Raw genomic sequence first — 27,652 nt, 5'->3', positions numbered from 1 at the left:
CAACAAGGGAGTGTAGTGAGGTTCTACGAGTATCACAATACACAATCTTTAATTTTGTCTCACCAGCTGATTCCACCAGTGCCAGAGTCTTGAGGTGGCCCGTTAGCAGGACGTTGTGCAGGTCTCTATAGCAGCAGTTGAGGGTGATGTACCGTACGTCCCGCACCATGATATCCTCCACACGAATATTATACTTCCTGAGAAGAGAGAAGGGATATGAATGAGAGGAGGAGGAGGAGGAGGAGGAGGAGGAGGAGGAGGAGGAGGAGGAAGAGAAAGATGAGAGGAATTTATCAAGTGGTTAGCGAGATGAGGGATAGGGGGAAGTTGAGGAAAAAAAAGATGAGAATGAAGATGGATACATTAAAGAATCCAGTAACACTCCCTTGAATAATATGTAAATATACGCTGCTGCCTTTTTATGTTGACTATAATGCTCTGGTGATACTTTCTCTGATGAATTATATAAGTCACTGAACTGTAATTTCAGCTTGTTCAGTGCAGTTTTCATTCAAATGTTGCTCTGCACGGCTCTATAACCACTCTCCTTCAGAGTCAATGCTGACAGCACACCCTTCCTTCAGCTGACCGGTCAATCCAATAACACGTTGCACTGTCGACACGTCATGCGGATGTTACCGGCAGTGACGGCATGGCCATGTGTACAGTAGGGGGAAGTGGGTGACATTGTGTGAGCAGATCTTGCCTCAGCAGAATTGTACGCCCCGGTACACCAGTCATAAACACTCAGCTTTCTCTTCCTGCCCAAGCCTGCCAAAAACCTGCAAACACGACAGCAGCCGCTCGATGGTTTCCGCTGCCAAGCCCCTTAGCAGTGCCAGGACACAGGGTCCAGCCAAGCCTCCGCTCCTTGTTGTGGTGACAACTCAATACACTGACCTCTCTTGAAATACAAAGTTAATTTGATGACCATGCTCCCCCATCTCCACTTCAATACAATGGAGCAGAAAGTTGGTCTTAGATCTCCATTAAGAAATAGGCCTGTATCCAGCGCCGGGAAATGGCACCAACAGAATTCTGCGCTACAACAAAGCCTTATAGAAAGCTTCTCTATAAGTACTTATGTGACACTGATGCTGAAAATCTAACTCTTTACATGACCCTCCACCACCCTAAAGGCGTATGCTTGGAACAACTTGTTCATAAGACATATAAGATCAGGTCTGAAGGCAAAAGTGTTTGTTCCAGATGGCCACACTCAAAGTAGGGCCGAGCGACAATCATACAAATAGGGATAATGGCGCACATTTTTCTCTGGAAAAGCACTCATGATGTTGTTCCCTGTTTTTACATACAAAAAGTGGAAAACCTTGAATAAGAAGCTCCAAGCTTGTGCACACTGTGCATTCTCACCATTTATGGTGCCTAAGCCAGCTTGTCAGATTTTCAGTTTAATTTACAAAAATTGTCAGACGCAGCTCCCTAATTTGAATGTCACAAAGTTGTGGGGGAACGGCTTTTGTATGCTGTTCAACGATACGACAAGCAAATAAATACACAAAGGGCACTCTAGTTCCTGCACTGGGCCTGGATGTAAGATGAGGGGTACAGAATTGTCTACTTTTGGAACTGAGTATCAGCACTCTTTGTCCGCATGAGTACAGTGCTGGGCTTATTTGTCTAGGTTTTGAGATATTTGCCTCCGCCTCGATTCAGTGCAGGTGATTGGAGTGTTGCTTGTGGTGCTTGCGGCATCATGGTCAACAGCTTTCATTTTTCACTGGAACTACTTTTGACAGAAGAAATAGTCCATATGAAAAGTCTTCAGTGAGGTCTGTGGATTTTCCAGAGTAACAGGGACAAAGTTTCTGGACAGAGATCACCACAAATAAAATCCCATTTACCTCAATTGCAATGGAGTCAGAAACCTCAGAGGATATGGCAAAATCTTGGAAACAAAACCAAAACAATTACTACATGGCTAGTTACCACTACAGTGAAGAGAATTGTTTTTGTTATTTAAGTAAACCGACACAAGAATATGGTAACTTGCAAAAACCCCACTTTGAATTAGGTCTCCATCTTTGGTCCCAAGCGTTCATTGCTGCTGTACTGAACATCTCCAAGATCACCTGTCAGTCAACCAGTGTAGGCCAAAGTCTTTTTTATTGGATTTTCCGCTGATCAAGATTGAACTTTTGTAACTGCTGCTCGTTGCCTTTTTAGTCACGGTGACTGTCATTGCTCAAACTAACTCCCCAGTTCTTTTTCCGTTTTATCTAAACAAGCCCAAAAGAAAAACATATTACTTTCCAGCCATCAGAAGACATTTCCCTCCATGACAGATCGAACAGACATCTACTGTTATCAAATAGATTTTATGAACTGGATAAAGATTAAATTACCACATTTTTATATCAGTCTGTGATAGAAAGCACAGAAATATATACGTAAAAAGAGCCTTTGAAAAAAAACATCACCCTCGAAGAAAGCTCCATTATTCTGATGCATTTGGCAGCCTCTTTTCATTTGCTAGTGGATCTGAGAGAATAACGTAATGCATGCCTCTGAACTGGCCACAACCGCTGCCAAGACTAATTTCCCTTGGGATATCAAAGGCAGTTGATGAAATCTGATTGGTTTCCTCTTAATTGAACCTTTCTCCCTACAAGGCTCGGCAATACATCTGATCAGTTTGAGCTATCTTGCTTTAAGCCTGCGCTTATAGATTTGAGCCAAGATAAACAGACTTATAGAGTTATAAATCCAGGCTTAAAGATCATCCATATTGTCCAGAGTGGAGTGGAGAGGCTCGGGGCATTGATATGTATGTGTGTGCGTGTGAGTGTGTGTGAGGGTGTATGTAGGGGAAGGTGTAGAAGCCAATAAAAGGATTTTTGTAATGATCCGGAGAAAATATGATCATCTCCTGCAGCTTCGCTCCCTATTAGACGAAAGTGTACTGATGACTATTCAACAAACTATAATTGGCCATTAGGAAATGCTAAGAAACACAAGAGTGACAGACAGAGACACAAATGACACACACACACCGAACAATGTTATGTAATTGTTCCCACACTATTTTTTTTTAAATGCCACTCCAACGCTGAAGATGGATCCGTCAAGAGAGAAGAATAAAAGAGGGAGAGAAGAGGTGGAAAAGGTTTCATATGTGCTACTGGGTCTGATTAGAGAGAAGGAGTGGGTAACAGCATGCCTGTAGTGGAAATATATATGTGATCTGTGTGTGTGTGTGTGTGTGTGTGTGTGTGTGTGTGTGTGTGTGTGTGTGTGTGTGTGTTCATATCTACAAAAGCTATGCACAAATACAAGATAAGAAATCCAATTCTCTCCATGTCCGTGTGGGTGTGTGAGCAAATGTACATGCCATCATGTGTGTGTATCGCACGGCAGGTGTTACACAAGTGTTCCTCTGTGTGTGTGTGTGTGTGTGTGTGTGTGTGTGTGTGTGTGTGTGTGTGTGTGAGAGTGTGAGTGAGAGTGTGTGAAGGTGGGTGGACGGGTGCGTGGGTGTGAGATGGATAATTTCCAGTTTGAGTGAAAAACACATTCAGCTTGGAGGGGGCCACACTACCTACAATGGCTCATTTCCCCCCCTCAGCCACCTCCTCCTCTGCTCTCGTATGCTGCAGTAATATAAAACACACACACACACACACACACACACACACACACACAGGCTTAGTGAGAGGCAGAAAAAAAAAAGTGAATGAAGAAAGGGAAGTAGGAGCTTTCTGCACAGTGACTTAAGTTCATAGTGTGTGTGTATGTTATTAAATATAGATGATTCAAGGAGATTACATTTGTGTGGGTATTTTTGTGTGTTTTTGTATGTTTATATACTACCACACACACACACACACACAAACACACAAACACAGAGCGGAGATTCCTGACAGTTTCTCAATCATTTTTACGCCTCGGCAACTTTTAACATTTGGAAACGTATGTCATTATGTTTGGATAATTTGATATTTTTTGATGACAGATGATCGTGTCATAATTTATTTTCACTTTGTGCACACACACACACACACACACACACACACACACACACACACACACACACACACACACACACACACACACACACACACACACACACAAACAAATACACACAAGAGGCTTTCTGACAGTTTCTCAATCATCTTAATGCCCGGGCAACTTCTAACATTTGGAAACTTCGTGTTTATCATTAAGTACAAATGATTTGATTGATTGGTGATGATGTTGTAATGACTGTGCGTGCACACACACCAACACATCTCATGTTTTACGGATAACATTTCTAATTCAATTCACTTGAATTTGTTAAAGCTTCAATCATTAATATTTTATGAAGTTTAACAGACCTGCAGACATAGAGTTTCTGGAAAGGTTTATTACAACTTTGATCTTATGTTTGTAGTATGGGACATCATTTTCATCAGTTATGATCTGAGTGAACTCTGCTGTGATCTGGAAACATGGCGTCAATGCTAAAACAAACCCTGCGTTTAAACCAACTAACAGTTTAGCCAGATGATCTAAACCAATGGTTCCCAACCTTTTTTCTTAAGGGACCCCTTTTTCTATCACTGAGTAAACTGATGACCCCTGACTACTGTATGGATATTTTGTATGATATTCAACAGTAGAGAACAACTGATAAACTGTACAATGAACCCACAAAGTGAACACAATAACTGTAGGATGTTTGTGTAAAAAAGGTGATTTGGACTTTTTTTTTTTTTTTAAATCACACAGACTACACAGAATAGGCTTCTTTTTTAACAAATTCAGTGTTTTCTTCTCTGCGAGGCTTGGCCTCTATTAACTCTGGTTGTTGAGTACTTTTCCAATGCAGGACAGAGCTGAGTAATATATAGGTTGTATTCTGGTCTTTAAACTTTATATCCTAAATTTAAAAAAATATATATTTTTTGTTGTCTATTCACAGAAATGAGGCAAAAATTCTGAGATATAGGCATAATTTTCCTACACCCCTTAAAATCAAGATGGCCTTGGGACCCCCTGAATGAGTCTGTTAATCTCTAAATCAATTCCAGACCTGACCTGAACTTTTGATACAGCCAAGAACTGCGACCATACTCGCAATCAAATATGCTCAAATCTGGCTATTGGGCAGTATAGGCTACTGTAGGGGTGAACAAGGGCCAGGGGAAATAAACTACACATAAATAAACACATTGATATGTGCAGATTGATGAGGAAAGGCATGTGTTCTGTTCTGGTCACTGTCACAATCTGTTTCTGCCTGCCCAGACCAACTTGTTGGCAGAGGCGCACACCCAGATCTCTCCAAAATTGTGTACCAACTCCTCATCTTCATTAACTCTGTAAATATGAGGACATGAAACCAAGATTTAATGGTGAGCTTTGCATGCTTTTCTGCTGGTGAGATTTGGAGGTTATATACTATACTATAACTGAATGAATTTTGAAAAAAAAACTAAATTTTGAGGGGCTCTCAACCACTGATGACATTGAGTAGTTGTACTAAATTATATGTATTGTATGGGGAAAAAAGTATTGAAATGAAAAAAAATGTAATATGGACATATGCAATTGCATTGTTTAGCAACACCATGTTTTTGTTCACACCAATAAAGCCCATTGAATTGAATTGATATATGGCTTAATCTGCGTTACACAAGCGCTGGCTGTGTGGTCAGTGCGTGACAGATACCTCGCTGAACTGCTGCGGCTTGCACGCCTGTGGTTTCCACACGGAGAGAACACTGCTGCAAGCCCTATCTTTCTACGTTGAGTTTGATAAATACAATACTCACACAGGCACTCTGGCTGCTCTAACCTGGTAACATGGGCGCTGGAATAAAAAGCGAGACATTCTGTGACGCACCTGCACTGTAACTCGTAACTTTCTAGACACACTCCCAGGTGCGTCACATAACTTCTCGCTTTTTATTTCTATGTCATATTTTAACAATTAACCTAAATTAACCTCCTAAGTATTAAATAATAGACTCCTATGACCTATCAGAGTCAACTATAAAGCCAACAGGGCCTTGGCCTAGTTTGAAAACCACTGGCTTAACTTGTGAAAATGAGATCCAAGTTGTAATAAAAATGGATTATCCTTTAAAGCAAGTACTTATTAATATCATACTATTAATGATTCTGTAAGGCCTTAGGAGCGTGTGGTCGGTCCACAGCGTGTTCAGTGGGTACCACATTATATAATCAGCAAAGAGAAAATAACCAAATATGCAACAGCTCAATGAAGACACAGCTCGCATCACACACAGCTTTCTCTCTTCTCTCCACTCTGTCAGACACACACACAGACAGGGCAGGAGAGTGAGGAAGGGATGGAGAGGCCATAAGGTCGCAGGAGATAATAAGGAGAGACAAAGGAGAGGAGAGCAGAAGAGATGGGAGTGAGAGAGGAATAGATAACGAAGAGATGGATAGTCTGGGTCAACCAAGGTGCTGATGTAGAAAGTGAAAGACTCAAGTAGCTGACAGAGACGAAACTCTTCAGGGGACGGCCGCAGAAAATGATGAACAGATGGAGGATGAAATAAAAAATTTCCTCATTACTCCCAATTTGTGGATGATGCATCCAAACTATTATCTCCACCTAATGATTTGCCAACATCCATAACAATAATCGGCTCCGAACAATTAAATGAAAAGTGCTTCTGCGTGGTTTCACCAAGCTCGGAGGACAGCAAGCAGCTGGTAATCCCATTCAGTATTGTGTGGTTGGTATACATTATTAATGGGGGTGAAAGCAATTAAAAGCTATGTAACACTGAGCCATTGAGCCAGGCACCTCTAGCCTTGTCTGTCTTTTTGTGAAGCAAATTCCTCTCTGTGATTTCACGTGTGCCCTGAAGGTAAGACGGTGTGCTATCTGCAGTTTAAACAGCCAAATTAAAAGCAATATTTAAAACCATAAAGACTCATTGTGCACTCAGCTTTACCTATTAACACATTAGATTACGACCGGCACACAGTATCTCAGCCATTATTTGACTGATTAAACTTCCACAGTGAAAGAAATAAACCCCTACAGAGCAAAACTAATGGGGCTTCAGTTAGAAATTGTACCTAACACATTAACATGCTTAAATTAGCACAAGCAGAAATACACACAATACAATACAGGTGCCCCACAGGCTAACATTAGCATGCTAATAGGTTAAATGTTAAAAAGCCAAATGTTAGCTGTTGCCTGTGGGCTAAGTGAAGTTCAGTTGGCATAGCTCTGTCCAAAGGTAACACAATCTGGCTAGTACCAAGCTAATGCTCAATCAACATTTGTATCTTGCTCGTTTAATGAAAATAGATAATATATATAATGTAATGCAGTGTTATGTGCTAGTGTTCCTGCAACATGTTGCACTGTACGTACTCGTGGTGTCCCCAGCCCAGCTCTGGGAGGTAGGGCAGCTTCTTGATCCTGATGATGGAGTCGTAGAGGGAGGGCTGCAGGGACTGGGCCACGGCATTGGCCAGGATCACTGCTATCATCACCGGCAGGATGTGGGAGATCTGGCCAGTCAGTTCGAACACGATGACTGCGGTGGAAACCGTGTGGGTGACCGCTCCAGACAAGGCCGCCGCACCTTTGGGTGGGGGAGAGGACAGTCGGGTGAGTGAAAGAACAGAGAATTACTGTAAAGAAGCAATTGTTCAGATCAGTGGTTTTCAAGGTAGGGTCTGGTGCTAAATAAAGGGGGTCCTTGAGGGGGTTTCAGGGGCATCATCCATCAAAATGAAAAATTGTTTAATATTACCATGATTTGAAAGGGCAATAAATTACAGTTTTACAACCCCATAGCATACAATAGAGAGGATGTTGAACAATAGCAACGACTCAAGAGCTTCACTACTACTGCTCAAATATCTCACTTCCCACCAGACCTGCTAATTTCTGAAAACAGAAATAGTCTCAGCAACAGAACGTCGCCAAGAGTGAATATAGTCAAAAATAGTCACAACAGATTCTGCTGTCAAGTTAAATAAATTGCATGGTGATGCATTATCTCCCCACAGTCATGGGAAGCAACTCAGTACATTTACTCATGTTCTGTACTAAAGTATAATTTTGAATTACTTGTATTTTACTTGCAATATTTGATGCAACTGCGATTACTTTACAGATAATTACTTTACAAACGAAATCTTTGATGAGCTTATGAAATACAACCCAATGGTTTCTGTCCAAAGTAGTTCAAATTAGCTCCACCTCCACCACCTCCACCAGTAAACACTACTAATAATATTTTTATGGCGACAATGTAACATCTGTCCAAGGACTAGAGTTGTAAAAACAGGCTTTTGGCTGACTGGTGCATTTATAGCAATGCTTATTAATGTGCCTTTTAAATAAGATATCAAATTAATAAATAAAAATAAATTCTGCTCAGGAATCTTCTGGAATGGAATATTTCACACTGTGGTATTGCCACTTTTATTTAAGTAATGAATAGGAATGTAAAGGTATATATCGCAAGATTGAGATACAAATACATGAAGATGCAAATCAGTGAAATGAAAAATGAACTGTGATATCAATCGTGGTATCAAGGAGCAAATACTTCAATTTCAATTTTTATAAAAGAAAGGAAATATGCATTGTTTTGCACAGTTTAAACCCTACTTCAGAAATAAAAAAGGATTCTATAATTTGATAAAGAAAATATAAGAGAAAACATGTGGATTTTTGTCTGAGAAATAATCAATTCAATTTTGTTTTAAAAAATCATGAGATAATCGTATTGTGAACTGTATCGAACCATGAGCCAACTTGTCCACAAAATATATGAAAACATGGGGTTACAGTTTCATTACTGTCATTGCCACATGCACAGTATAGGTGGTCATATGGCTCAGTTATACTGCTACCGACACAAAAGGGTACACTATCAATATTTCATTCACATTCCTGCTTCAGATCATATAGGCTACACAACATACTGTATATAGCCTACAGCATTATTGATCTAATCCACAAAACCACATTTCAACTTTGGAAATCGATTCACTCAAAGATTCTAAGTCATCATCCTGTTATCAATTTCCTCTCTCCTCTCAGCCCAGCAAACCAGATTCACATTCCTCTCCACACAATCTTCTCTCATACGCCCATAAGGCAGAAATTGACTTATTCAGCTAATTTAATACAAAAGGGAACCTCGATATTTCCAAATCTTTTCTTCCAATAAAGTGTTGTGAAAAGAGCAATATAAAAGCTGCATCAAAGCAGACAGAGCAGCATGGGGCGAAGTGAGCCTTCGCTGCTCAACAGAGAAAATGGATGAGTCCAATCCAGAGAATGAGATGAACACTGGGAGAAAAAAAAACAGTAGAGAATGAAAGCATTAAAATAAAGTGAAAAGAGAGAGGGGAGCAGAGAGAAACAGATGGTGAATGAGGGAGTCTACAAAGGCAGGTTTCTTTGTTCTTCCTCGTAACTTAATTAAGCCTGTGTATGTCTGCCTATCCTCCTCAGATAAATGCTGCTGCTCCCTCTGCCCGGCCTAACATTTAGTCCTTAAAGCGAGCTTTGCTGTGAGATGAAAGAGGCTCATCAGAGTTTCAGGCCTGTAAAAGGCTGAGTCATCAGCTACAGTGCAGCACAACAACAACATCAGCTGCCCAGAAAAACAGCCGTCACCAACCCGCAACAGTAGCATAATCAGCACGGCTGTCAACAAGTGGCACGGTGGAGGGAATCACAACGCTGCATCTCATTAGACACGGAACTTCAGAAGGGTCGACAATGACGTGGTGATGAAAGGGCAGCTGGCGTTTGCAAGTGATGAAGTACATTCAGGATTATTATTATTATTATTATTATTATTATTATTATTAGGTCAAAAACGTATTTTTTGTTCAAAAAAATTAAATAAGGATTGTTTGTATGCTCCATCTGTTACATATAACCAGAATCTTATCTGATCTACTTTAAATGTTGTATGCGTGAATATTTATGTGGAGGAGCCCAAATCAATGTGCATGTTACTGTGTGTTAATGTGCATTGCTCACTTTAAGGTCCAGTGTGTAACATTTAGGAGGATCTATTGGCAGACATATTGACCATAACATTGTGAGCACTGACAGGTGAATAACACTGATTATCTGGTTATCATGGCTCCTGTCAGTAGGTGGGATACATTAGGCAGCAAGTGAACATCTTGTACTCAAAATTGATGTGTTAGAAGCAGGAAAAATGGGCAGTGTGAGGATCTGTGTGACTTTGACAAGGGCAAAACTGTGATGGCTAGACGACTGGGTCAGAGCATCTCCAAACCTGCAGCTCTTGTGGGGTGTTCCCAGTCTGCAGTGGTCAGTACCTATCAAAAGTGGTTGAAGGAAGGAAAAGCAGAGAACCCGAGACAGGGTCATGGGTAGCTAAGGCCCACTGATGTACATGGGGAGCGAAGGCTGGCCCTGTGTGTCGTCCAACAGACGAGCTACTGTAGCTCAAACTGCTGAAACAGTTAATGCTGGTTCTGATAGAAAGGTGTCAGAACACACAGTGCATCACAGTTTGTTGGTGTGGGGCTGCGTAGCCGCGGACCAGTCAGGGTTCCTAAGCTGGTCATAATGTCATGGCTGATCGGTGTATGTCGAGATAGTTTAGAAGCAGTGTCTTCATTACATACTATGTGCACCAATTGGATACGATCCTTGAAACTTTACTTGTCAGTATTTCTCATTTGAAGGTGGGGTAACCTATTCTAGATCATGTGATTCTAATCCAATATACTTATTTTTGTCAATTTCAGTGAATATCTTCCCTCGGGCTGCTAGCGTACCGCTTTGTGTGCGCGCTAAAAAATAAAATCTAGTGGTTGTACACAGTTCTCTGTAAACAAAGACTGGACCAAGCCAAACAACATTTTACCTAACTTCTTATTCTAGCCATTCCAGCAAGGTTTGTCAGCTAACATTACATAACTTTCAGCTTACTTTCTAGTTCGTCCAAGACGTGCTGTTGTCTAAGGCTAGTGCATGATAGCTGCGCAGCAACAACCTTAGCAACAGGTTGTAAACCCAGAACATAGCTACATGTTACATTACTTGCAGTCTGACTATATTTGTGATGGTATTGATTTCTCCAAATTCGCTTACGCAAACCTTTAACCATCAATGCGTCTCTTTCTGTAGAGTAACAGCTTGTGTACACAGTTGAGCAAATTCCACAACTTTGGCACAATTTATGTTTCTTAAAAGCAGTTTTGAAATACACAAGTTGCATTTTCAACATCCAAACTTTTAAGTATCTCCTCTGATGTGGGCTGTGCAAGTTTGTTGTTTTGTCAGCTGGTGTCTGAGCCATTTTTTAAAAAGTCTAATCCGGTGATTTTGGAAATGTAATTTGATTCTGTCTCGAGTATTTGAATCTGATTATATCCCATGTCTTCTTTTATCTGGGTCCATTTAGAGTCTTAACTTGGAGCTATAAATTGAGGCTGTAGGAAATATTTGTCTTGATTCCTTTTCTGTGAGTGGTGGCAAGAAAAGTAATAGTAAACTATTTCACTCAAATAGAAGCACTGTTGCCTCACAGTAACCTAATGAGAAGTAACACAAAATGTGTGCAGTTATCATCTTGAAAAGACTGAATCACTTAAAAGTGACAGAGTTAGATAAGAATGAGAAATATTTTTGTGCAAGTCCCAAAACTGTCAAACCCCTAATATCAATGATTTAAATCTGAAAATGTTGTTAAAGGTTGGTTTGCTGTGCAAAAGAAAAAAAAAGGAAAAGCACTGTAGAAAGTTCTTAGACTGGACTGATAGGTGAAGAATCAGGGCACCATGATGGTGTCTTTAACTTACCCACGACAGCATAGCCTCCTGGCACTATTGGGTAGATGGTGCCATCTGTGTTAATGCCATCTGGGAACCAGGCTGCCATGCTTTCTCCGACCAGACGACCAAAGGCTGCTCCTGAAATATACACACACAAAAACAGACTACCATCAATACTGGGTTTAATACTGGAGGCAGTAATTAAGTTTTTGGCAAACCAAGTTCAAGTAAAGGAACGATTTGACATTTTGGGAAATATGCTTTCTTGCAGAGAATAAAATGGTGCCATGCTATTGTTCCATTATTCCAAAACCCCAATAGTCCGAAAAATCTCCCATTGCACCAAAAGCCCATTTATCCGACAACCCGTTATTCCAAAAACAAACCATTGTTCCGAAGGCCTGATATAACTAACATACTCATTTTAACCCAATCCGTGATCTTTTCCTAAACCTAACCAAGTATGTTTAGTGACTAAACTTAACCAAACTCATTTGGGGAAAAACCTTTTTCAAGAATTAGAAGAGAAGATTGATACCACTCTCATGTCTGTCGGTTAAATATGAAACACGCAGCAGTTGGTTAGCTTAGCTTAACAGAAGATAGCAAGCCAGGCTCTGTCAAAATGTAAAAAGTCACTGTTGTTCTTATACAGTAAACCAACAGAATATAATATGTTAATCAGTAAGCCTTAGAGGTGATGGTAGGCAGATATTGTTACATTCAAAAAGAACCATGCTGGCTGTTTCTTCGGGTTTAAAGTCTTTGTACTCAGCTGAGCTAACCGGCTGCTGGCTGTAGCTTCAGCTATGAGAGTGCTATCTATTTTCTCGTACAACTCTCAGCAAGAACTTCTGTCTTGCACATCTACATTTACTGGTCTGACACACACAAACAAGCTCAGTTGCTTCTTACCAATAACAAATACTGGCATGAAGGCTCCGCAGGGCACTGGGATGGTGGTGGCCAGGGCAGACATCCAGAACTAAAATTGAAAAAAGAGGGAGATAAAGAAAGAGAAAACATAAAAAGAAGGAACACGGTGGCATTTCAATTAGCTTCAGAGTACCATCCTGTGTGCCCCTAGATGATAGCCAAGTTGAATCCTTCACCAGCAGTGAGGAGGCAGCCATGCGGAGCTCATTGCTGAGGTTAGATTGAGCTGTCACTTTCACTCCTCATTTGACAAAGACCCTGAAATGAACCCTAGGTAATGAGCGGGCGCCGCCGATTGGCCGACACTGTGCCAGGCGAGCGGAAGAGACTGTTAATTAGGAAAGAAAAACAAAAAGGGAAATGTCACCACTGACAATGTGTGAGGATTAACGTCAGGTGTGTGTGCATTTGTGCGTGTGTGTACCTAGATTTAAGCAGAGTTCAAAGATATGAGTCTTAAAAAGCTTTTGGGAAGAAAAAAGTTGCACTGATACTTCAAACAGTATTCAAACTATAATGATCAAAAATAAGGCTCATGCGTAAAAGTGTGGACTCATTAGTTGTCTCATTAAAATCTAATTTAAGCTCTGCACAGCCTGTGTAATATTGATCACTTCTATGGTAAATATTAGACCAATCACTATATCCTTGACATTGAGGGTGGACAACACTAAGTACATTTTTAGTACGTGATCAGGGTGTTACAGTGTGTTCAACTGAACATAAAGTCAATGTAAAGACACTAATGGGCTTGAATGGATGCAAATTCATTGTTGTTAGTGCAAATTAAGCTGAATGCCATAGGCTGCATGATTAAAAATGGATGTAATCTCCGTGACACCACCCACAGGTGTCTGTAGAGCCGTTGTAAAGCTCCGTGTGGTCGGTTCTGGCCATTGCCATCTTGGCAGTCCTGACTCCCACAGCACCCACCTGTTACTCAAAGTGGCCATGCTTTAAGACTTAATATAATTTGAACAAGTGAGTTATATAGAATTTAAAACACCCCCTATGTAGTTGTCATGAACAGGGAATTTAGCTATAGACACAGTTTTGATACCAGGCTGTAAATATGTTTATTTCTGCTGTGAAGGAACTGCAGTTTTGTTGTTACTTTGTGTTTACTTCATCTGCCAGCCACAGAGGGTTGCATCCACGCAAGTTGAAAATGTTTTACCATCCCAAGATTTTAAGACACCAAAAGGGGTGAATAAATACACACTGCAAAAACAATCCAGTGGTCAAATTTGCAACTAATGTTAGGTAAAAAAGTTCAATTTGAAGGCACTCTAAAGAGTCACTTAATACTGAAAAACAGGGTTTCACTATACACTGATGAGTGTGGTTGGGAAAAAACGACACATAGTGGTTTTATTTGGTGGATGTTGTTTTGCTGCTTTTATGTTTTTATGTAAAGTGTCTAAAGAGTATTTAGAAAAGCGCTTATAAATAAAATGTTATTATTATTATTATTATTATTATTAAAGAGTTATGTGTTTCTTGGCTTGGAGCAGGTCGAACTGTCTTGTCGTCCCCTGTGACACAACCAGCAGAAAGTCCAGGCCAGCGGTCTTCCCTTGCTTCCAGTCTTTATGCTGAGCTAACCAGCTAACTTGAAAGTGGTATCGACTTCTCACCTCTCTGCAACAAAGTCAACATGCATAATCCCAAAATGTTTTTGTAAAACTATTCTACATACAGAATACCTACACAAACCTGATACAGTCATGCACAAACACACAGACACCATTATATACTAGTTTTATTTTAATTCAAAAGTAATTTTTTTTTATTTCCACCCTGTCCTCCAAACTTAAACTATTAAGGCCAATACTATTCAATACTATTTAGAGACACACACACACACACACACACACACACACACACACACACACACACACACACACACACACACACACACACACACACACACACACACACACACACACACTTTCGGGTGGTCCCAGCAAAGGGACACAAAGTTGAGAATGTGTGACATTCAGTGTTTGCATGCATTAAATAAGAAGTATGAATGTGAGTATTGTACAAGCCATTACACAAACTTCATTGCTGTAATAATCTCATGGTTTCAAATAGACTTTTTAATTACACTCATTGCTCCGTCTCTCTCCATCCCTCCCGTTCTCTCCCTCTTCTTCTCCGCTCCCTCCGCTCTGTCTATAGTTAGCTGTAATTAAGGCCGGCTGCCATGGCAAAGTAATGGATCTCCTTCTGTAACCCTACACTGCCGCCGCTTTCACACCCTGCACTGCACACATACGCGCGTAGGTGTTCACACACACCCACGCACACGCCGTGACACAGACTTGGTGACGAGAATCAGAGCTGAACGTGGCCAGAAGCCAGAGAGTAACAGACGCACAACAAGTTGAATACAAAAGGAAAGGCCTGATGGGAAAATGAGACAGTCATGGGAATCATTTTTTAGGCTTCTCTTGGATTGCCTTCCTCTTCCATCTCTTCCTCTCCGGCCAGTAAAACCTTAATAAGAGCTAGAAAGGTTTAAAGGATCTGGGAACTCATAACATAGGCTTAACTTTATTACAGAGGCCATGAACTCTGAGGAGTGTGTCTGTGTGTGTGTGTGTGTGTGTGTGTGTGTGTGTGTGTGTGTGTGTGTGTGTGTGCGCGTGAGAAACAGATTGTCACACATTTATAAAAAATGCACTGAGTGGAGAACAAAGCAATTTAATCCAGTTGTAAATTTACAGTTAGCGATGAAACCCAGAGTAAGTGAAACTAGCCGTCATCCTTTACAGTACAGTAGATCAGAACTGTGTGTAATAACGTTCAGCTCATAAAAATGTGCCCATAGATCATTTTATAGTGTTTATTACCTGTGTGACAACTGCTCATAAAAATATAGCAAACTTCTTCAAATGGGTTTCTAATATATAACAAAAACTGCCAACATAATATATTATTTGAGTGAAGCTGCACTCCCAAAAGTAATAATTGCTCTTACTATATATATATATATATATATATATATATATATGTATACTAATGCATTCCATCATAAGGAAATACCGTTAAAATATCGGTTTATTTGTCTCGTTTAGAATGACTCAGCAGTCAGTCTATCATTTGAGACTGTTAAAATTAATCAAATACAAAAGACATGGAGGCAGCAAACAGAAAATTACTCACAAATACAAACTGTAAGTAATCTGATTTTGTTTTGTTTTTAAATTACAGTGAATATAAAAAGTCTACACATCCCTGTTAAAATGCCAGGTTTTTGTTGATTTGGATGTATGCTTTGGGTCGTTTTCGTGCTGAAAGGTGAAATTCCTCTTCATCTTTCAGCTTTCTAACGGAGCCTGAAGGTTTTGTGCCAAAATTGACTGATATTTGGAACTGTTCATAATTCCTTCCACCTTGATTAAGGCCCAGATGAAGAAAAACAGCCCCAAAGCATGTTGCTGCCACCACCATGCTTCACTGTGGGTATGGTGTTCTTTGGATGATGTGTAGTGTTGTTTTTGCGCCAAACATACCTTTTGGAATTATGGCCAAAAAGTTTCATCAGACCATAACACATTTTCCCACATGCTTTTGGGAGACTTCATGTATTTTTTTGCTAAATTTAGCCGGGCTTGGATGTCCGTCTTGCCACCCTACCCCATAGCCCAAACGTATGACGAATACGGGAGATTGTTGTCACATGTAGTACACAGCCAGTACTCGCCAGAAATTCCTGCAGCTCCTTTAATGTTGCTGTAGGCCTCTTGGAAGCCTCCCTGACCAGTTTTCTTCTCGTCTTTTTATCAATTTTGGAGGGGCATCCAGTTCTTGGTAAGGTCACTGTTGTGCCATATTTTCTCCACTTGATGATGACTGTTCTTCACTGTGTTCCATGGTATATCTAATGCCTTGGAAATTCTTTTGTACCCTTCTCCTGACTGATACCTTTTAACAATGAGATCCCTCTGATACTTTGGAAGCTCTCTGTGGACCATGGCTTTTGCTCTGAGTTGCAACTGAGAAAATGTCAGGAAAGTCCGACTAGAACAGCTGAACTTTATTTGGGATTAATCAGAGTCACTTTAAATGATGGCAGGTGTGTACTGACTACTATTTAACATGAGTTTGAATGTGATTGATCAATTCTGAACACAGCCACATCCCCAGTTATAAGGGGGGGGAAACACATGCAACCAGCTTATTGTAAGTTTTTTATTTTTAATTTTTCCACCTAAAAGATTTCAGTTTGTTTTTCAATTGAATTGTTCATGTTAGAGGTCACATTAAAGGCGGAAAAAGCTCTGACATGATTTATCTTTGTCTAATTTTTTTACATCACAAAAACCTGGCATTTTAACAGGGGTGTGTAGACTTTTTATATCCACTGTATGTGTTATATTCTTTACCCCAATCATATTACAGAGTGACTGTACGTCCACACTGAGTCGGCTAAACCTGAAAATTCACTTGCAACCACACTAAGCCTCTACAGTACAGTCGATCATAATATGTAATGGTGTGTGTGTGTGTGTGTGTTTTTTTTTTTTTGGTGTGTGTGTGTGTGTGTGTGTGTGTGTGTGTAGGATAAAGAAGACAAGATGTCTCTATTTTATTGTTAATGCATTTTAGTATGGATGGACACTAATTGAAAACGTTTTCAGAAATAAAATGCATTTTTAGATTGAGCCAGTTCAATGAGTGAATGAGGGAAAGGACACTTACAGACACATCTCCAGCAGTGCCACTGTATGTAGATGACAGTGTAATCTGAACCAGCTGCTTGTTTACCCTTAATGACAAGGTCACACGCACGCGCACACACACACACACACACACACACACACACACACACACACAAAAACACACACACAGGTGAGTGTGACAGGATGCTGGCTGCAGTTTCGTCTCCGTTCTCATAGGACAGGAGCCTTTACCATGGCAACCACGCTGCTATGATCACCGTGTGCAAAGTTACAGTTGCCCCTGGGTCCTCCTCCAGGTGGCTCGGGGTTGCCATGGAGATGGACTAATAGCCACTAAAGACATGATGGCCTCTGGCTGGAAATGTGAGTCCTTATGTGTTTTAACACACTGTAAAAATACTTCATTACAAATAAACTGCAAAAGTATTACCATCAAAATATACTTTTGACATAAATAAATAAATGATTATATTATTATACACTGTAGCTATTATATTATGCTATTTTATTATTATTAACACATTAACATTAACATATGATAGTCAATAGTCAAGGTGGAACTAATTTCAACTACTTTACATACAGATGGGCAGTGTAATCTGTAACAAGGCATCTCATAAACTGATCACGTTTTATGTATAAAATCTTAACAACCGTGACTACAACCGTCAGATAGGTAAAATAATATTTGTTATTCTTATTGCCTATACAGAACTGGGCTAGAACATTTCCAAGGCCAACACCAGAAATCTCGACCAGAAGATAGAGATATACTCATTTAAGAACTGAACAGCATTGGTCTCTGTTTGTTAGTTAGTGTGGGCTATATAGAAAATAATTAGAAACAATTTAATTTTAAAAGAGAGGAGAAGCTAACTAGCTACTATACTGAACATCATGCTGTGCATCATATGCATATATGAAACCACATACAGTATGGGACATTTCTGGAGAGTCTCCTTTGAATGCTAATGCACTGCCTCTGGAGCCTTGTAAATTCTCCTTGACTTCATGCTTTTACTCTGCAACAAAATGTGCTTCCATTTATTTACAAAACCAAATTGACAAAAAAAAAAAAACTTTCCACCACACTTTTATGTGATGTAAGGGCATTAAAATGTGCAGTGTTTTTCACTTTTATACAGCATACTGTAGCTGTGTTGAAAATGTGCTTGGGAAATGAATCATTGCCCTTGATTCTGCTCCTTCCAGCACCTTAATAAGAAATGGTTTACATACAAGCCTGGGCGCAAGGACGAACCCTAACCCTGGGGAGGAGCAGCCTACAACTTCTGGAAGACATGAAGTTGAACCCCTCCCCCCATTATTCATACATAAAATCAACACGTTTTGAAGGTTTTGTTTCCTCCCTTTGTATTGTATGTAGTGGTCTGAAACCTGTTTACCCAAATCACATATTTTAACTTAGTTATTATTTAGCTCCAATAAACCTTCATAGTACTAATACTTACTTAATATTCTGTGTATAAGCTTTAATTCAAAGGCTGTAAAATGTTTCCATGTAGTGTTATTGAAGGTTACACTGTTACAGTATTCTGTAGTATCAACTAGCTTAGATATTGATGAAACTGCTATAAGATCTTGGCTGTTGTCTATAATGGATAGTATATAACCAACAAGTTTTCACATGACAGAAATGTTTTAGACAAATGGTCAAGACATTGTGATACAAGATTCAAGACAAGAAATTACATCAGTCTCACTTCATCTAAACCTACCTAAAAAGATCAGCATGATCTGATGTCAAACTCAATGGGTGGACGCCAACCAGAGTTTACAAGGCCTTGCAACACAGACCATATAGGGACCAAATCAGATGGATAGCTTTCATGTCTGATTCCTAGAGCACTTTTCAAACTGACATAGTGTGACAGTGTAATTGAGAGTTGGTCGTTTTTGACGAGAGACATTAGCATTTCCGGACATATTTCTATATAGCCTTTATTTGCTCTATTACTATTTATGTCCTCCTAGCTATTGCTACATCCAATTCATTGCAGCAGTAATAACTCAACTCCCCCAGAGGAATCATTAATGTTTCATCTAATCTAATCTAATCTAATCTACTAAGTGTACATCTCACTGAGGTAGTGCAGGACCATCAAGATTTATGAGGATCTCTGACCTCAAACTGACTTCGATAAACCGTCAGTGGAAGTCGAAGCTTTAAGGTAAGAAAAGCAAGCCAATACTTGACAGGGCTGGAACCCTGGAAGTGCTTAAAAAAACAAGTGAATGAAGTGAAGAAGAAAACCTCTTTAAATGAAAACCTTCAACATTAAAATCCAATTAAAGATTACTTAATGAAGCACATGAATTTTGACGGTGGCTTTAATGAGAATTATAAGTCATAGAGTTGCTTCAGGGCTAAACTATTTTAGAAGATATTAAATTCAGTCAATATATACGAGTCAGATTAGACAAGTAGACATTAGTAGGGAGTTTGCTTGACAAAAATACTAGGAGCTGCCTTTTTCTAGTCGGATTTAAACGTCTTTTGGGCCTGAGTTCTTTTCAAGTCCAAATTTTTGGATAAAATATTTTTCTCAAAAACCTTCACAATTTTCATGTGGCTTAACTGTCTTATTAAGGAAAATATCGGGCACAAAATTGTCTTAAATTGCTCTTGATGAAGGCATGGCATGAAGGATGTGTTGCTGAGATTTGATCAGTGGCATAGTCAACACTCCTAATTGCTAAATATCTGTTTTGCTCCATTTTCCATTTCCAAGTCTCGTTCACAAAAATGTCACCCAGTAGTAAAATAAAAATAAAAATCTCACACAACAGAGCTTGAAGCACTGCTGTCGGAAATCAGTAGTCTGTAGTCATATTAGGGAACCCAACAAATGAGGAAATATTACTACAGCTGTCAGCACTGTCATTGCCGAACTACTGTGACAGGAAACAAAGGCTCTTAATGAAGCAAATCAATCAATGACTTCAATGGGAGGTGGTCAAGTCAAGGTGAAAATCACAGACAGAATACATTTCATTCCATTTTAACATCCTCTGTTATATTATAGAAATGTTATAACAGAGGATCTTGACCTGGGCACCAATTTACATAGACCTTCAGCTAGCTGTTGGGGTGAGAGAATTCTAGCAACTACATAATTGTATACATTTTCACACCAGAATTCTCATGCTGATTAAATTACAATAAGAAAAATATCTTTGTGGTTCCAAGATGGACATCACACTGATTGGGTGAGCAGAATATTAATATTGTTAGTTTATTTCAGATTTTTGAGATTATGTTAAATTCAAACTCTAAATGTATTAGTTAAACTAGTGTTTTTCCCCTGAGGCAGACAACCGGCAACCGGCCTGGATATCTCATGAATTTAATTAGAGAAACATTCTGAAAGCAGGACAATTGTTGAAAGAGACTAATTCTCCTAAAGTAAATCACTAGTATGAGCCACAATCTGTTTCGTACAGGTGGTTCTCGCATGAAGCCCATTATCTCCATGATACTCACTAAAGATCCTGCTGAGCCCACCAGCAGATAATGATGACGCTGTCAGAATGATTAAGGATAAAGCTGCTACTCATAAAGTAACTGTAAAATAGGCTAATAAGGAATGGGAATCGCGGAGCATTCTGGGGCGCCACCACCATTTTTGGGAGATGGTAAGATAAGTAGCTGTCATTGCTTGTGACTATCACCAGTCATTTGTCACCCGTCAATCGTTCTTCATCAGAAATGTATAATGTTCATGTGATAGAGCTATTCTACAGGCATATAGCTGGTTGCAGGGGCTAATTTTGTGCCCTGACTGTCAGTGAGAATGTTCAGCCTAACAACATGGGCGGGATCTGACAGCTAATGCACATTCACACAGAGAGAGATAGAGAGGGTGCAGACATACACCATAAAGTTGTGTATCAGTAAAACTATGCTTACATTAGCAACAGCTTGCAAGCTAGTATTCGCTAGATAACCTCCCTTGTATAGTTTCCATGTTGGGAAGGAATGAGAAGTAATCCCATGATAAAAAATGTTCTTGTTCTTGGTTGTGTTTACCGACCATGCTGCAAATGAAGTTTAACAGAGTTGAGACAAGCTTGTTAGATGGGTGGTGACGGTATACAGCATATGGTGTACAGATCACGGTTGGTATCCTCCAAAAATTGCTGTTGAAGATGTCAAACAATGGTAGTTTGTTCTAACACTTAAAATGACCAACCAACATTTTGGTTCATGAAAATAATTATTGTGATCTTGTTGTAGTTAGGAAGTAGCGTAACATTTTTGAGGTCACAGTGAGTGATGGGGCCTACAATTGTCCTGTCTCCTATTATTTCCCATTAACCATGACCATAACCCTAATCTAAACTTATTTAAATTGCTTAAATTTGACCAGACCATATTACGTGACTGTTCTTGGACTTGTCATCGGGGTTGTTTTGACCTATAGACAAGAAAGGTGAGTTAAAAAACTGCCTCTCTGACTTATACCATCCACTCACAAAACCAAATAAAAAAAACAGACAAACATTAATTTATTGGGAATAAGACGAAAATAAGACAAAGACGGATGTTATGAATGTGCTACTTCTGACTCTAGAAAGTTTCAAACACAGAAGAGGAAACTGATTAAGCCTCCACGAAAGACTGTCAGAAACTACACAAAATAACCTTGGCATTGTGGTATTTCTGTAAAATGTGTTCAGCTGAATAAATTTATCTGTCAACGCAATTTCTGCGGGGCTGTTCACTTGAGGTTATAATTTTAATATGTAAAGACATGAGCTGCTGAAGTACTTAACTAGAGCACCTGCTCCTGCTCTAACGCTTAAGGAAGAAACACAGTGGCAGACCTAGAGCTGCAGGTTTAGTTCAGGTTAATATTGGCCTTTCATTAAAGCAAACAGATAACCAATAGATACAGTGCAGTCAGATTAATTGCAAATTTATCATATAATTGATCAATACTACACTGATTACCTATGGGAAATCTTTAACTTTAATTTCATCAGATTTTACTAGAGGCTGGAGATGCTTGTCCATTTCCTAAGGCCCACTCCATTTATTACTGTCTGTATAACTGTAGTCCACAACAATAATGGTGGCAAAATTTGTAGTGTTTAAACAATAGGTCCTTGTCCTTCAGAACAAAGCAGATTTCTAATTTCTAGTAAAACCAGACTTTATTCTAACAAAACTGTTGAGAATGACTACCTGCTTAGCTTACATACTTGGCAATACAAGCAAAATGATTGATAGATTTATGCTCTGTCCATCATTTTTGCATGAGGACGAACTAATGTGTTTGGCAAATGTAATGCTATCTTGATTCTCAAATCAATAAAGAAAAGAAAAAAGCCGCTAATGTTAGCCTAATAAAGGACCATCCAAGACTGGCTTCCACACAGTGGATGTTATAACAGGGGTTATAACAGGGGTATGTGGGGTTACAGGTTACCCCAGAAAGTATGAACTGTTCCTTGGTCTTTGAAATAATGCTCTGTACTATAGGTAGTGAGCTAATTAGCCAGACATGCTAACGTTGAGCTTATATTAAAGCAGACAAACGCAATGTTTAATCCATTCCTCGGGCTATACTTTTTTCCATGTATGTCTGGTTTTGGAAAGGCCACCATCCAAACTCTTCAAATAAGTAAATACTCTAAGCAGAGCCCCATGTGTCCCATGGGTTTAGCTAACAGTAAACTGGAACAAAAAAGTCATCTATTAGTTATTTCCATACAAATATATGAACATTAGACTTCTAAAACTCATCAGTCAAAGCCGGCGCAGCAAACTGCACGTCTTACCCGAGGGTCTCAATTCATCTTGATTTATTGCTGTTGATCAGACTTTAACATTTAACAATAGCCTATAAAGTTCTGGTGACTAAGGTGAACAGGAAGATAAAGAGGAGTAAAAGAGAGAAAATAAAAACAGCAGAACATGAGTGAATGGAGAAGTGAAGGATACTCAGGTCAAGGGTATCAGTTATGACGCAGTACCAGGACATTTATACTCTATTTAATTTGTCAGTCATCTAGGAACACCTTTATGCTTGTGTGCGTGTCACATTCAGAGGACAGTATCGCCTGGGGGCCTCAGGGGACCCTTAGGGGCCCTTCTGCTATTCCCACTCCAATTACAGTCCCGCCAGCTCTCTGTCACCCTGACGCACACACTCACACCCACACTCACACACTGGCAGATAACAGAGGACTCACTCAGGCTGAGACACACACACACACAACACACACACACACACACACACACACACACACACACACACACACACACACACCTGTATTAATAAACACATTCCTTACTGAGAGCTGTTGATGTGTATAATTGCACACCACTAAAAATAGCATTTAACTACAAAGCATGCCAAATTAGTTTGCAGGTTTTTGTGTCTGTCAGGTGTGCCAAACAGTTACGAATACACAAGAACTTTGCCGCAGTACCCCAGCTAACACCCATCTCCTTCACAACAGGTGCAGTGAGCTTTACAAAGAGCAACATTTCAGCCTTTTCACTTCATTCTTTGTCCTCCGTTTTGCACTGTACCAAAACACATATAATTAAAGTATTTATAGCTGCTTCATCTAGTGACCTGCCAACATGGACTTCCTGATACCAGACACTTTCCTCGCACCTTACTTTCAAAAGTTTAGCAGCTGGAATGAGAGCATTCCAGAAGTTTCTGCATGAAAAGGAGCAACAAGACAAGATGGCTGCCATGTCGAATAAAAGAACCATTCATTACAAGAAGGAGAGGGAGAGAGCAATCTCCCCTTTGAAAATCACCAGGCTGAATCCAAGAAAACCAAAGGCTGTAATTAGACAGAGCCATTACAGCCTCACTTCACTCTGAATGCTGTGTGTGTAAGTGAGAGAGAGAGAGAGAGAGAGAGAGAGAGAGAGAGAGAGAGAGCGAGAGAGAGAGAGAGAGAGAGAGAGAGAGAGAGGGCGTGAGTGCCCACAGATAGATGTTGAGAGCAGTTTGATGAGATTTGTGCAGGTGGGTGATTAAAGTTCGAAAAGTGTGTATGTGTGTGTGTTCTGTCCTTACAGTGTACATATCTCACCTCTATGTCACATATGGGAAAGGCTGCATTTGTCTTTGGTAACCCTACACATTGCATAAAGGCGCACACGCACACACAGAGGTTAGACGTCACACTGAGAGGAATGACGCTGAGAACCATCAGAACATTTTGCTACAGCACAGAGGGAGACGGGACTGAGACACACACGTACAGAGGAATGAAAAGACAGCTACGTTTCAACAAAAAAGGTTGATTCAGTGACAGTGGCTTCATACAGTAATCAAAATTTGGTTTTGGACAGTCATTTTTTCAGATATGGACAGACAAATGGCTGAGAGAGACGTTCACTGTTGTACTGCTCAGAAACAATGACAAAGAGACAGTGAGTCAGTTTCTGTTACTGCAGTACAGACTGTCACAGCATCACTTCTGTGCTTACATAACTTTGACACCGGAGCTTGTGGCTGGTGCTCGATACTCGTTTCCCTGTGTGTGTTTTTGAACTACAATTTGCAGTGCTTGGCGGTAGTTCAGCTCAACTTATCTGTGGATACTGTTTCCGAAGCTATTTGTGTTGTTAACTACTTGATCTACTTCCTCTATCCACTTCAGCTGTTTCTGGCAAAAAAGGAGACATGCACAGTAGCATGTCTTTACTAATCCAGTTAGGTTTATTTGGTATGAGTTTAAGGCATTTGGGGAGGATTTTTACATATCTGACTCTGACTGGTGATGCCTGGGGGTAGAATTAAAAAATACACTGTTAGACAGCAATGCACACCAAAAAGTAACACATGACCCAGTTTTTAACCATAGCCACCAAATTCAACTACAAAAGTGGAATTAGGAATTGCCACATTATGGTAAACATAACAAAAATATGTGCCTCGTTTATCAATTCATTTATTTGAAGTGTCAATGTATATGAGAAATACGCAATTTTACCTTAATGTAGTTCTGCTTTCTGTTGCAAAATAAAGTGAAGGTGTGAGCTGTTATAGGATGAAAAATACAAAACCCTCCTTCTTTAAACACCTTCCCCTAATCATTTTCAAACAGTCCCTAGTGTCAGGTATATAGCAATTTGTATCTAAACTTTGCAAACACTGCAGACCAAGTAGGTTGTAGCAACAAAACTCATCACACCTGGTTCACACTCGAGTGGCAGCTATGGCACGTGACGGCTGCGTCTGTGAACATGTGAATGGATTCTGTCCACAGAAACAGATACAGGAGGTGTTGAGTTTAAAAAATACATATTTTTTCCATGTCTGTGATATATTCTACAGATATAGACATTGAAACTGTAGTGAAAGGTGTATATGTTGCTGGTATATTGTCGATATGAATATGAACAGACTTTTTCGCTGTTTGTTTTTGCTGGGAAGCGTGCATAGCTCACAGAAAATATAGGTCAGACCTTGACTCTCTAGTGAAGCGTCGCTGCTGAGACACACGTGAGATGCACGACTGACGCAGGCAGTGTGAACAAGCCTCAGTTTTTCCTTAGAGCAAGGGTGTGTTTTATTGTTAATGAATGTATCTTTTCAATTGTAAGAGGAAGAAAGTGTTTAGTCTCTAAAAAGTTACATAGTCTTGGTTTTACAAGTGTGTTTATGGTCCTTTCTTTACCAACCTTTTACCCTATGTGGGAAAAAAAACTTATCTTGCTATAGTTGAGAAAAACAGATGTCAAAATGCTTTCTCTACTGCAGCTAACTCCCCATGTACTCACCTCCACACACACACACACACACACACACACACACACACACACACACACACACACACACACACACACACACACACACACACACACACACACACACACACACACACACACACACACACACACACACACACCCACACATCCCAGTTTCATTTTATTCTGCACCTACTCCCACCTCTGCAGGGCTCTGTGTGCTTTAGTTGTTGTAGGAAGTTAACAGCACAGCCACACACACACAGCCACACACAAACAGCCACACACAGCCACACACAGCCACACACAGCCACACACACAGAGCTCTTGATGCAGTGAGGGGAGATTTACAACCTCTGTTTTTTTGTATTCAAAGAGGACATTTCATTTCAGCTGAACAGAGCAACCCAAATAAATAAAGGTGACATAAAAAGCCAATCTAATCACAACACAAGCAGCTTTCTCCTCCAGCAGCCCTTACACAGCAGCGGTAACAGTAGCAGGCAAGCTGGCACAGAGTTCATCTCAGCTCCCAAACTTCTGTTCGGCCTCTTCTCGTTACTGAGACCAGAAGAGAGACTTTTTCTCTCATAAAAGGAAAAATGAATATATAGTAAATGTTCAGCTTGTTTTTTCACTGAGGCCAAAGTGCAGTGGCCTGGTTCCAATACTTTATATTACAAGGACTGTGTTTTTTTTCCCTCACTGAGACCCCAGGGAGCCAGATACTGATGTTTACTACCTATCCACTTTCCCCTCAGCTAGGATCCAAAGATTGTACATGGATGTATTTTGCTGTCTGACTGACCTCCAATTTACATTTCCATCATTTCTTAAAATGCTTTGTTATTAAAATAATGGTGTCAGAGGATTTAACAGCGTGAATGTAGGCCTGCAGGTATGCGCTCTTGTGTATGCTTTGTTTTTGCCTTTGCACCTGTCACCGATGAGCTGTGTGATTAACCCTGTGGGATGCTCTAAGATAGTTACCTTGCAACACTGAAGCCAAAGCGAAGTGGCTGCTATACACCTGTCTATCTGTGTGTCAGTCAGCCCTGTATCACATCCAAAAGAGACACCACTAAGTTGGAAAAACAGACCCAGTTCTTACTGTAACAGATCTTGTGCGTTGCACCTTGAGCTACTACTTTTTCTCTCAGTGTTGTCATTATTCTGACTCTGTACTGCCTCCTTGCCTCACCTTCATTGCATCAACAACCTTAACGCTCGTCAACAGTGGCTTTGCCCTTAAATTGCACACACAAAATGTTCTAAACATCCCTGAAAAGTAAGTTTTCTGAAATCCGTTGGATTTAGAGACTATAGACAGACAATATACTGTATTTTTGTGTGAATACATTCATGCTTTTCACCTTCAAGGAGACCTTAGTTTACCTTAGCTTAGTTCATCCTTAGATCTTTGCCTTCATTTCATTTAATAAAAAATAAAAGTACCACAAAAAGCATTTTATCAAATCTGAATCCTGTAACTGTAATTAGG

The 27,652-nt window shown here is 39.9% G+C and overlaps 1 protein-coding gene across 5 annotated transcripts in view; it reads right to left on the bottom strand.

The window, feature by feature from the left end:
• The window catches only part of clcn2c (chloride channel 2c), a 159,475-nt gene that overhangs the window by 31,932 nt on the left and 99,891 nt on the right, over positions 1-27,652 (bottom strand). For all 5 annotated transcript variants that reach the window (XM_051396517.1, XM_051396518.1, XM_051396522.1 and 2 more), the window contains 4 exons: positions 12,694-12,763; positions 11,806-11,916; positions 7,367-7,580; positions 64-197 (listed from right to left, as the gene is read on the bottom strand). In XM_051396517.1, coding sequence (XP_051252477.1) covers positions 64-197; positions 7,367-7,580; positions 11,806-11,916; positions 12,694-12,763 — 529 coding nt within the window. The remainder of the gene's footprint in view (positions 1-63; positions 198-7,366; positions 7,581-11,805; positions 11,917-12,693; positions 12,764-27,652) is intronic.

Source organism: Dicentrarchus labrax, unplaced genomic scaffold, assembly GCF_905237075.1.
Source record: "Dicentrarchus labrax unplaced genomic scaffold, dlabrax2021, whole genome shotgun sequence".
NCBI classification, from domain to species: domain Eukaryota; kingdom Metazoa; phylum Chordata; class Actinopteri; family Moronidae; genus Dicentrarchus; species Dicentrarchus labrax.
The sequence above is the reverse complement of the archived record's forward strand: the minus strand, read 5'-3'. Positions and strand labels throughout refer to the sequence as shown.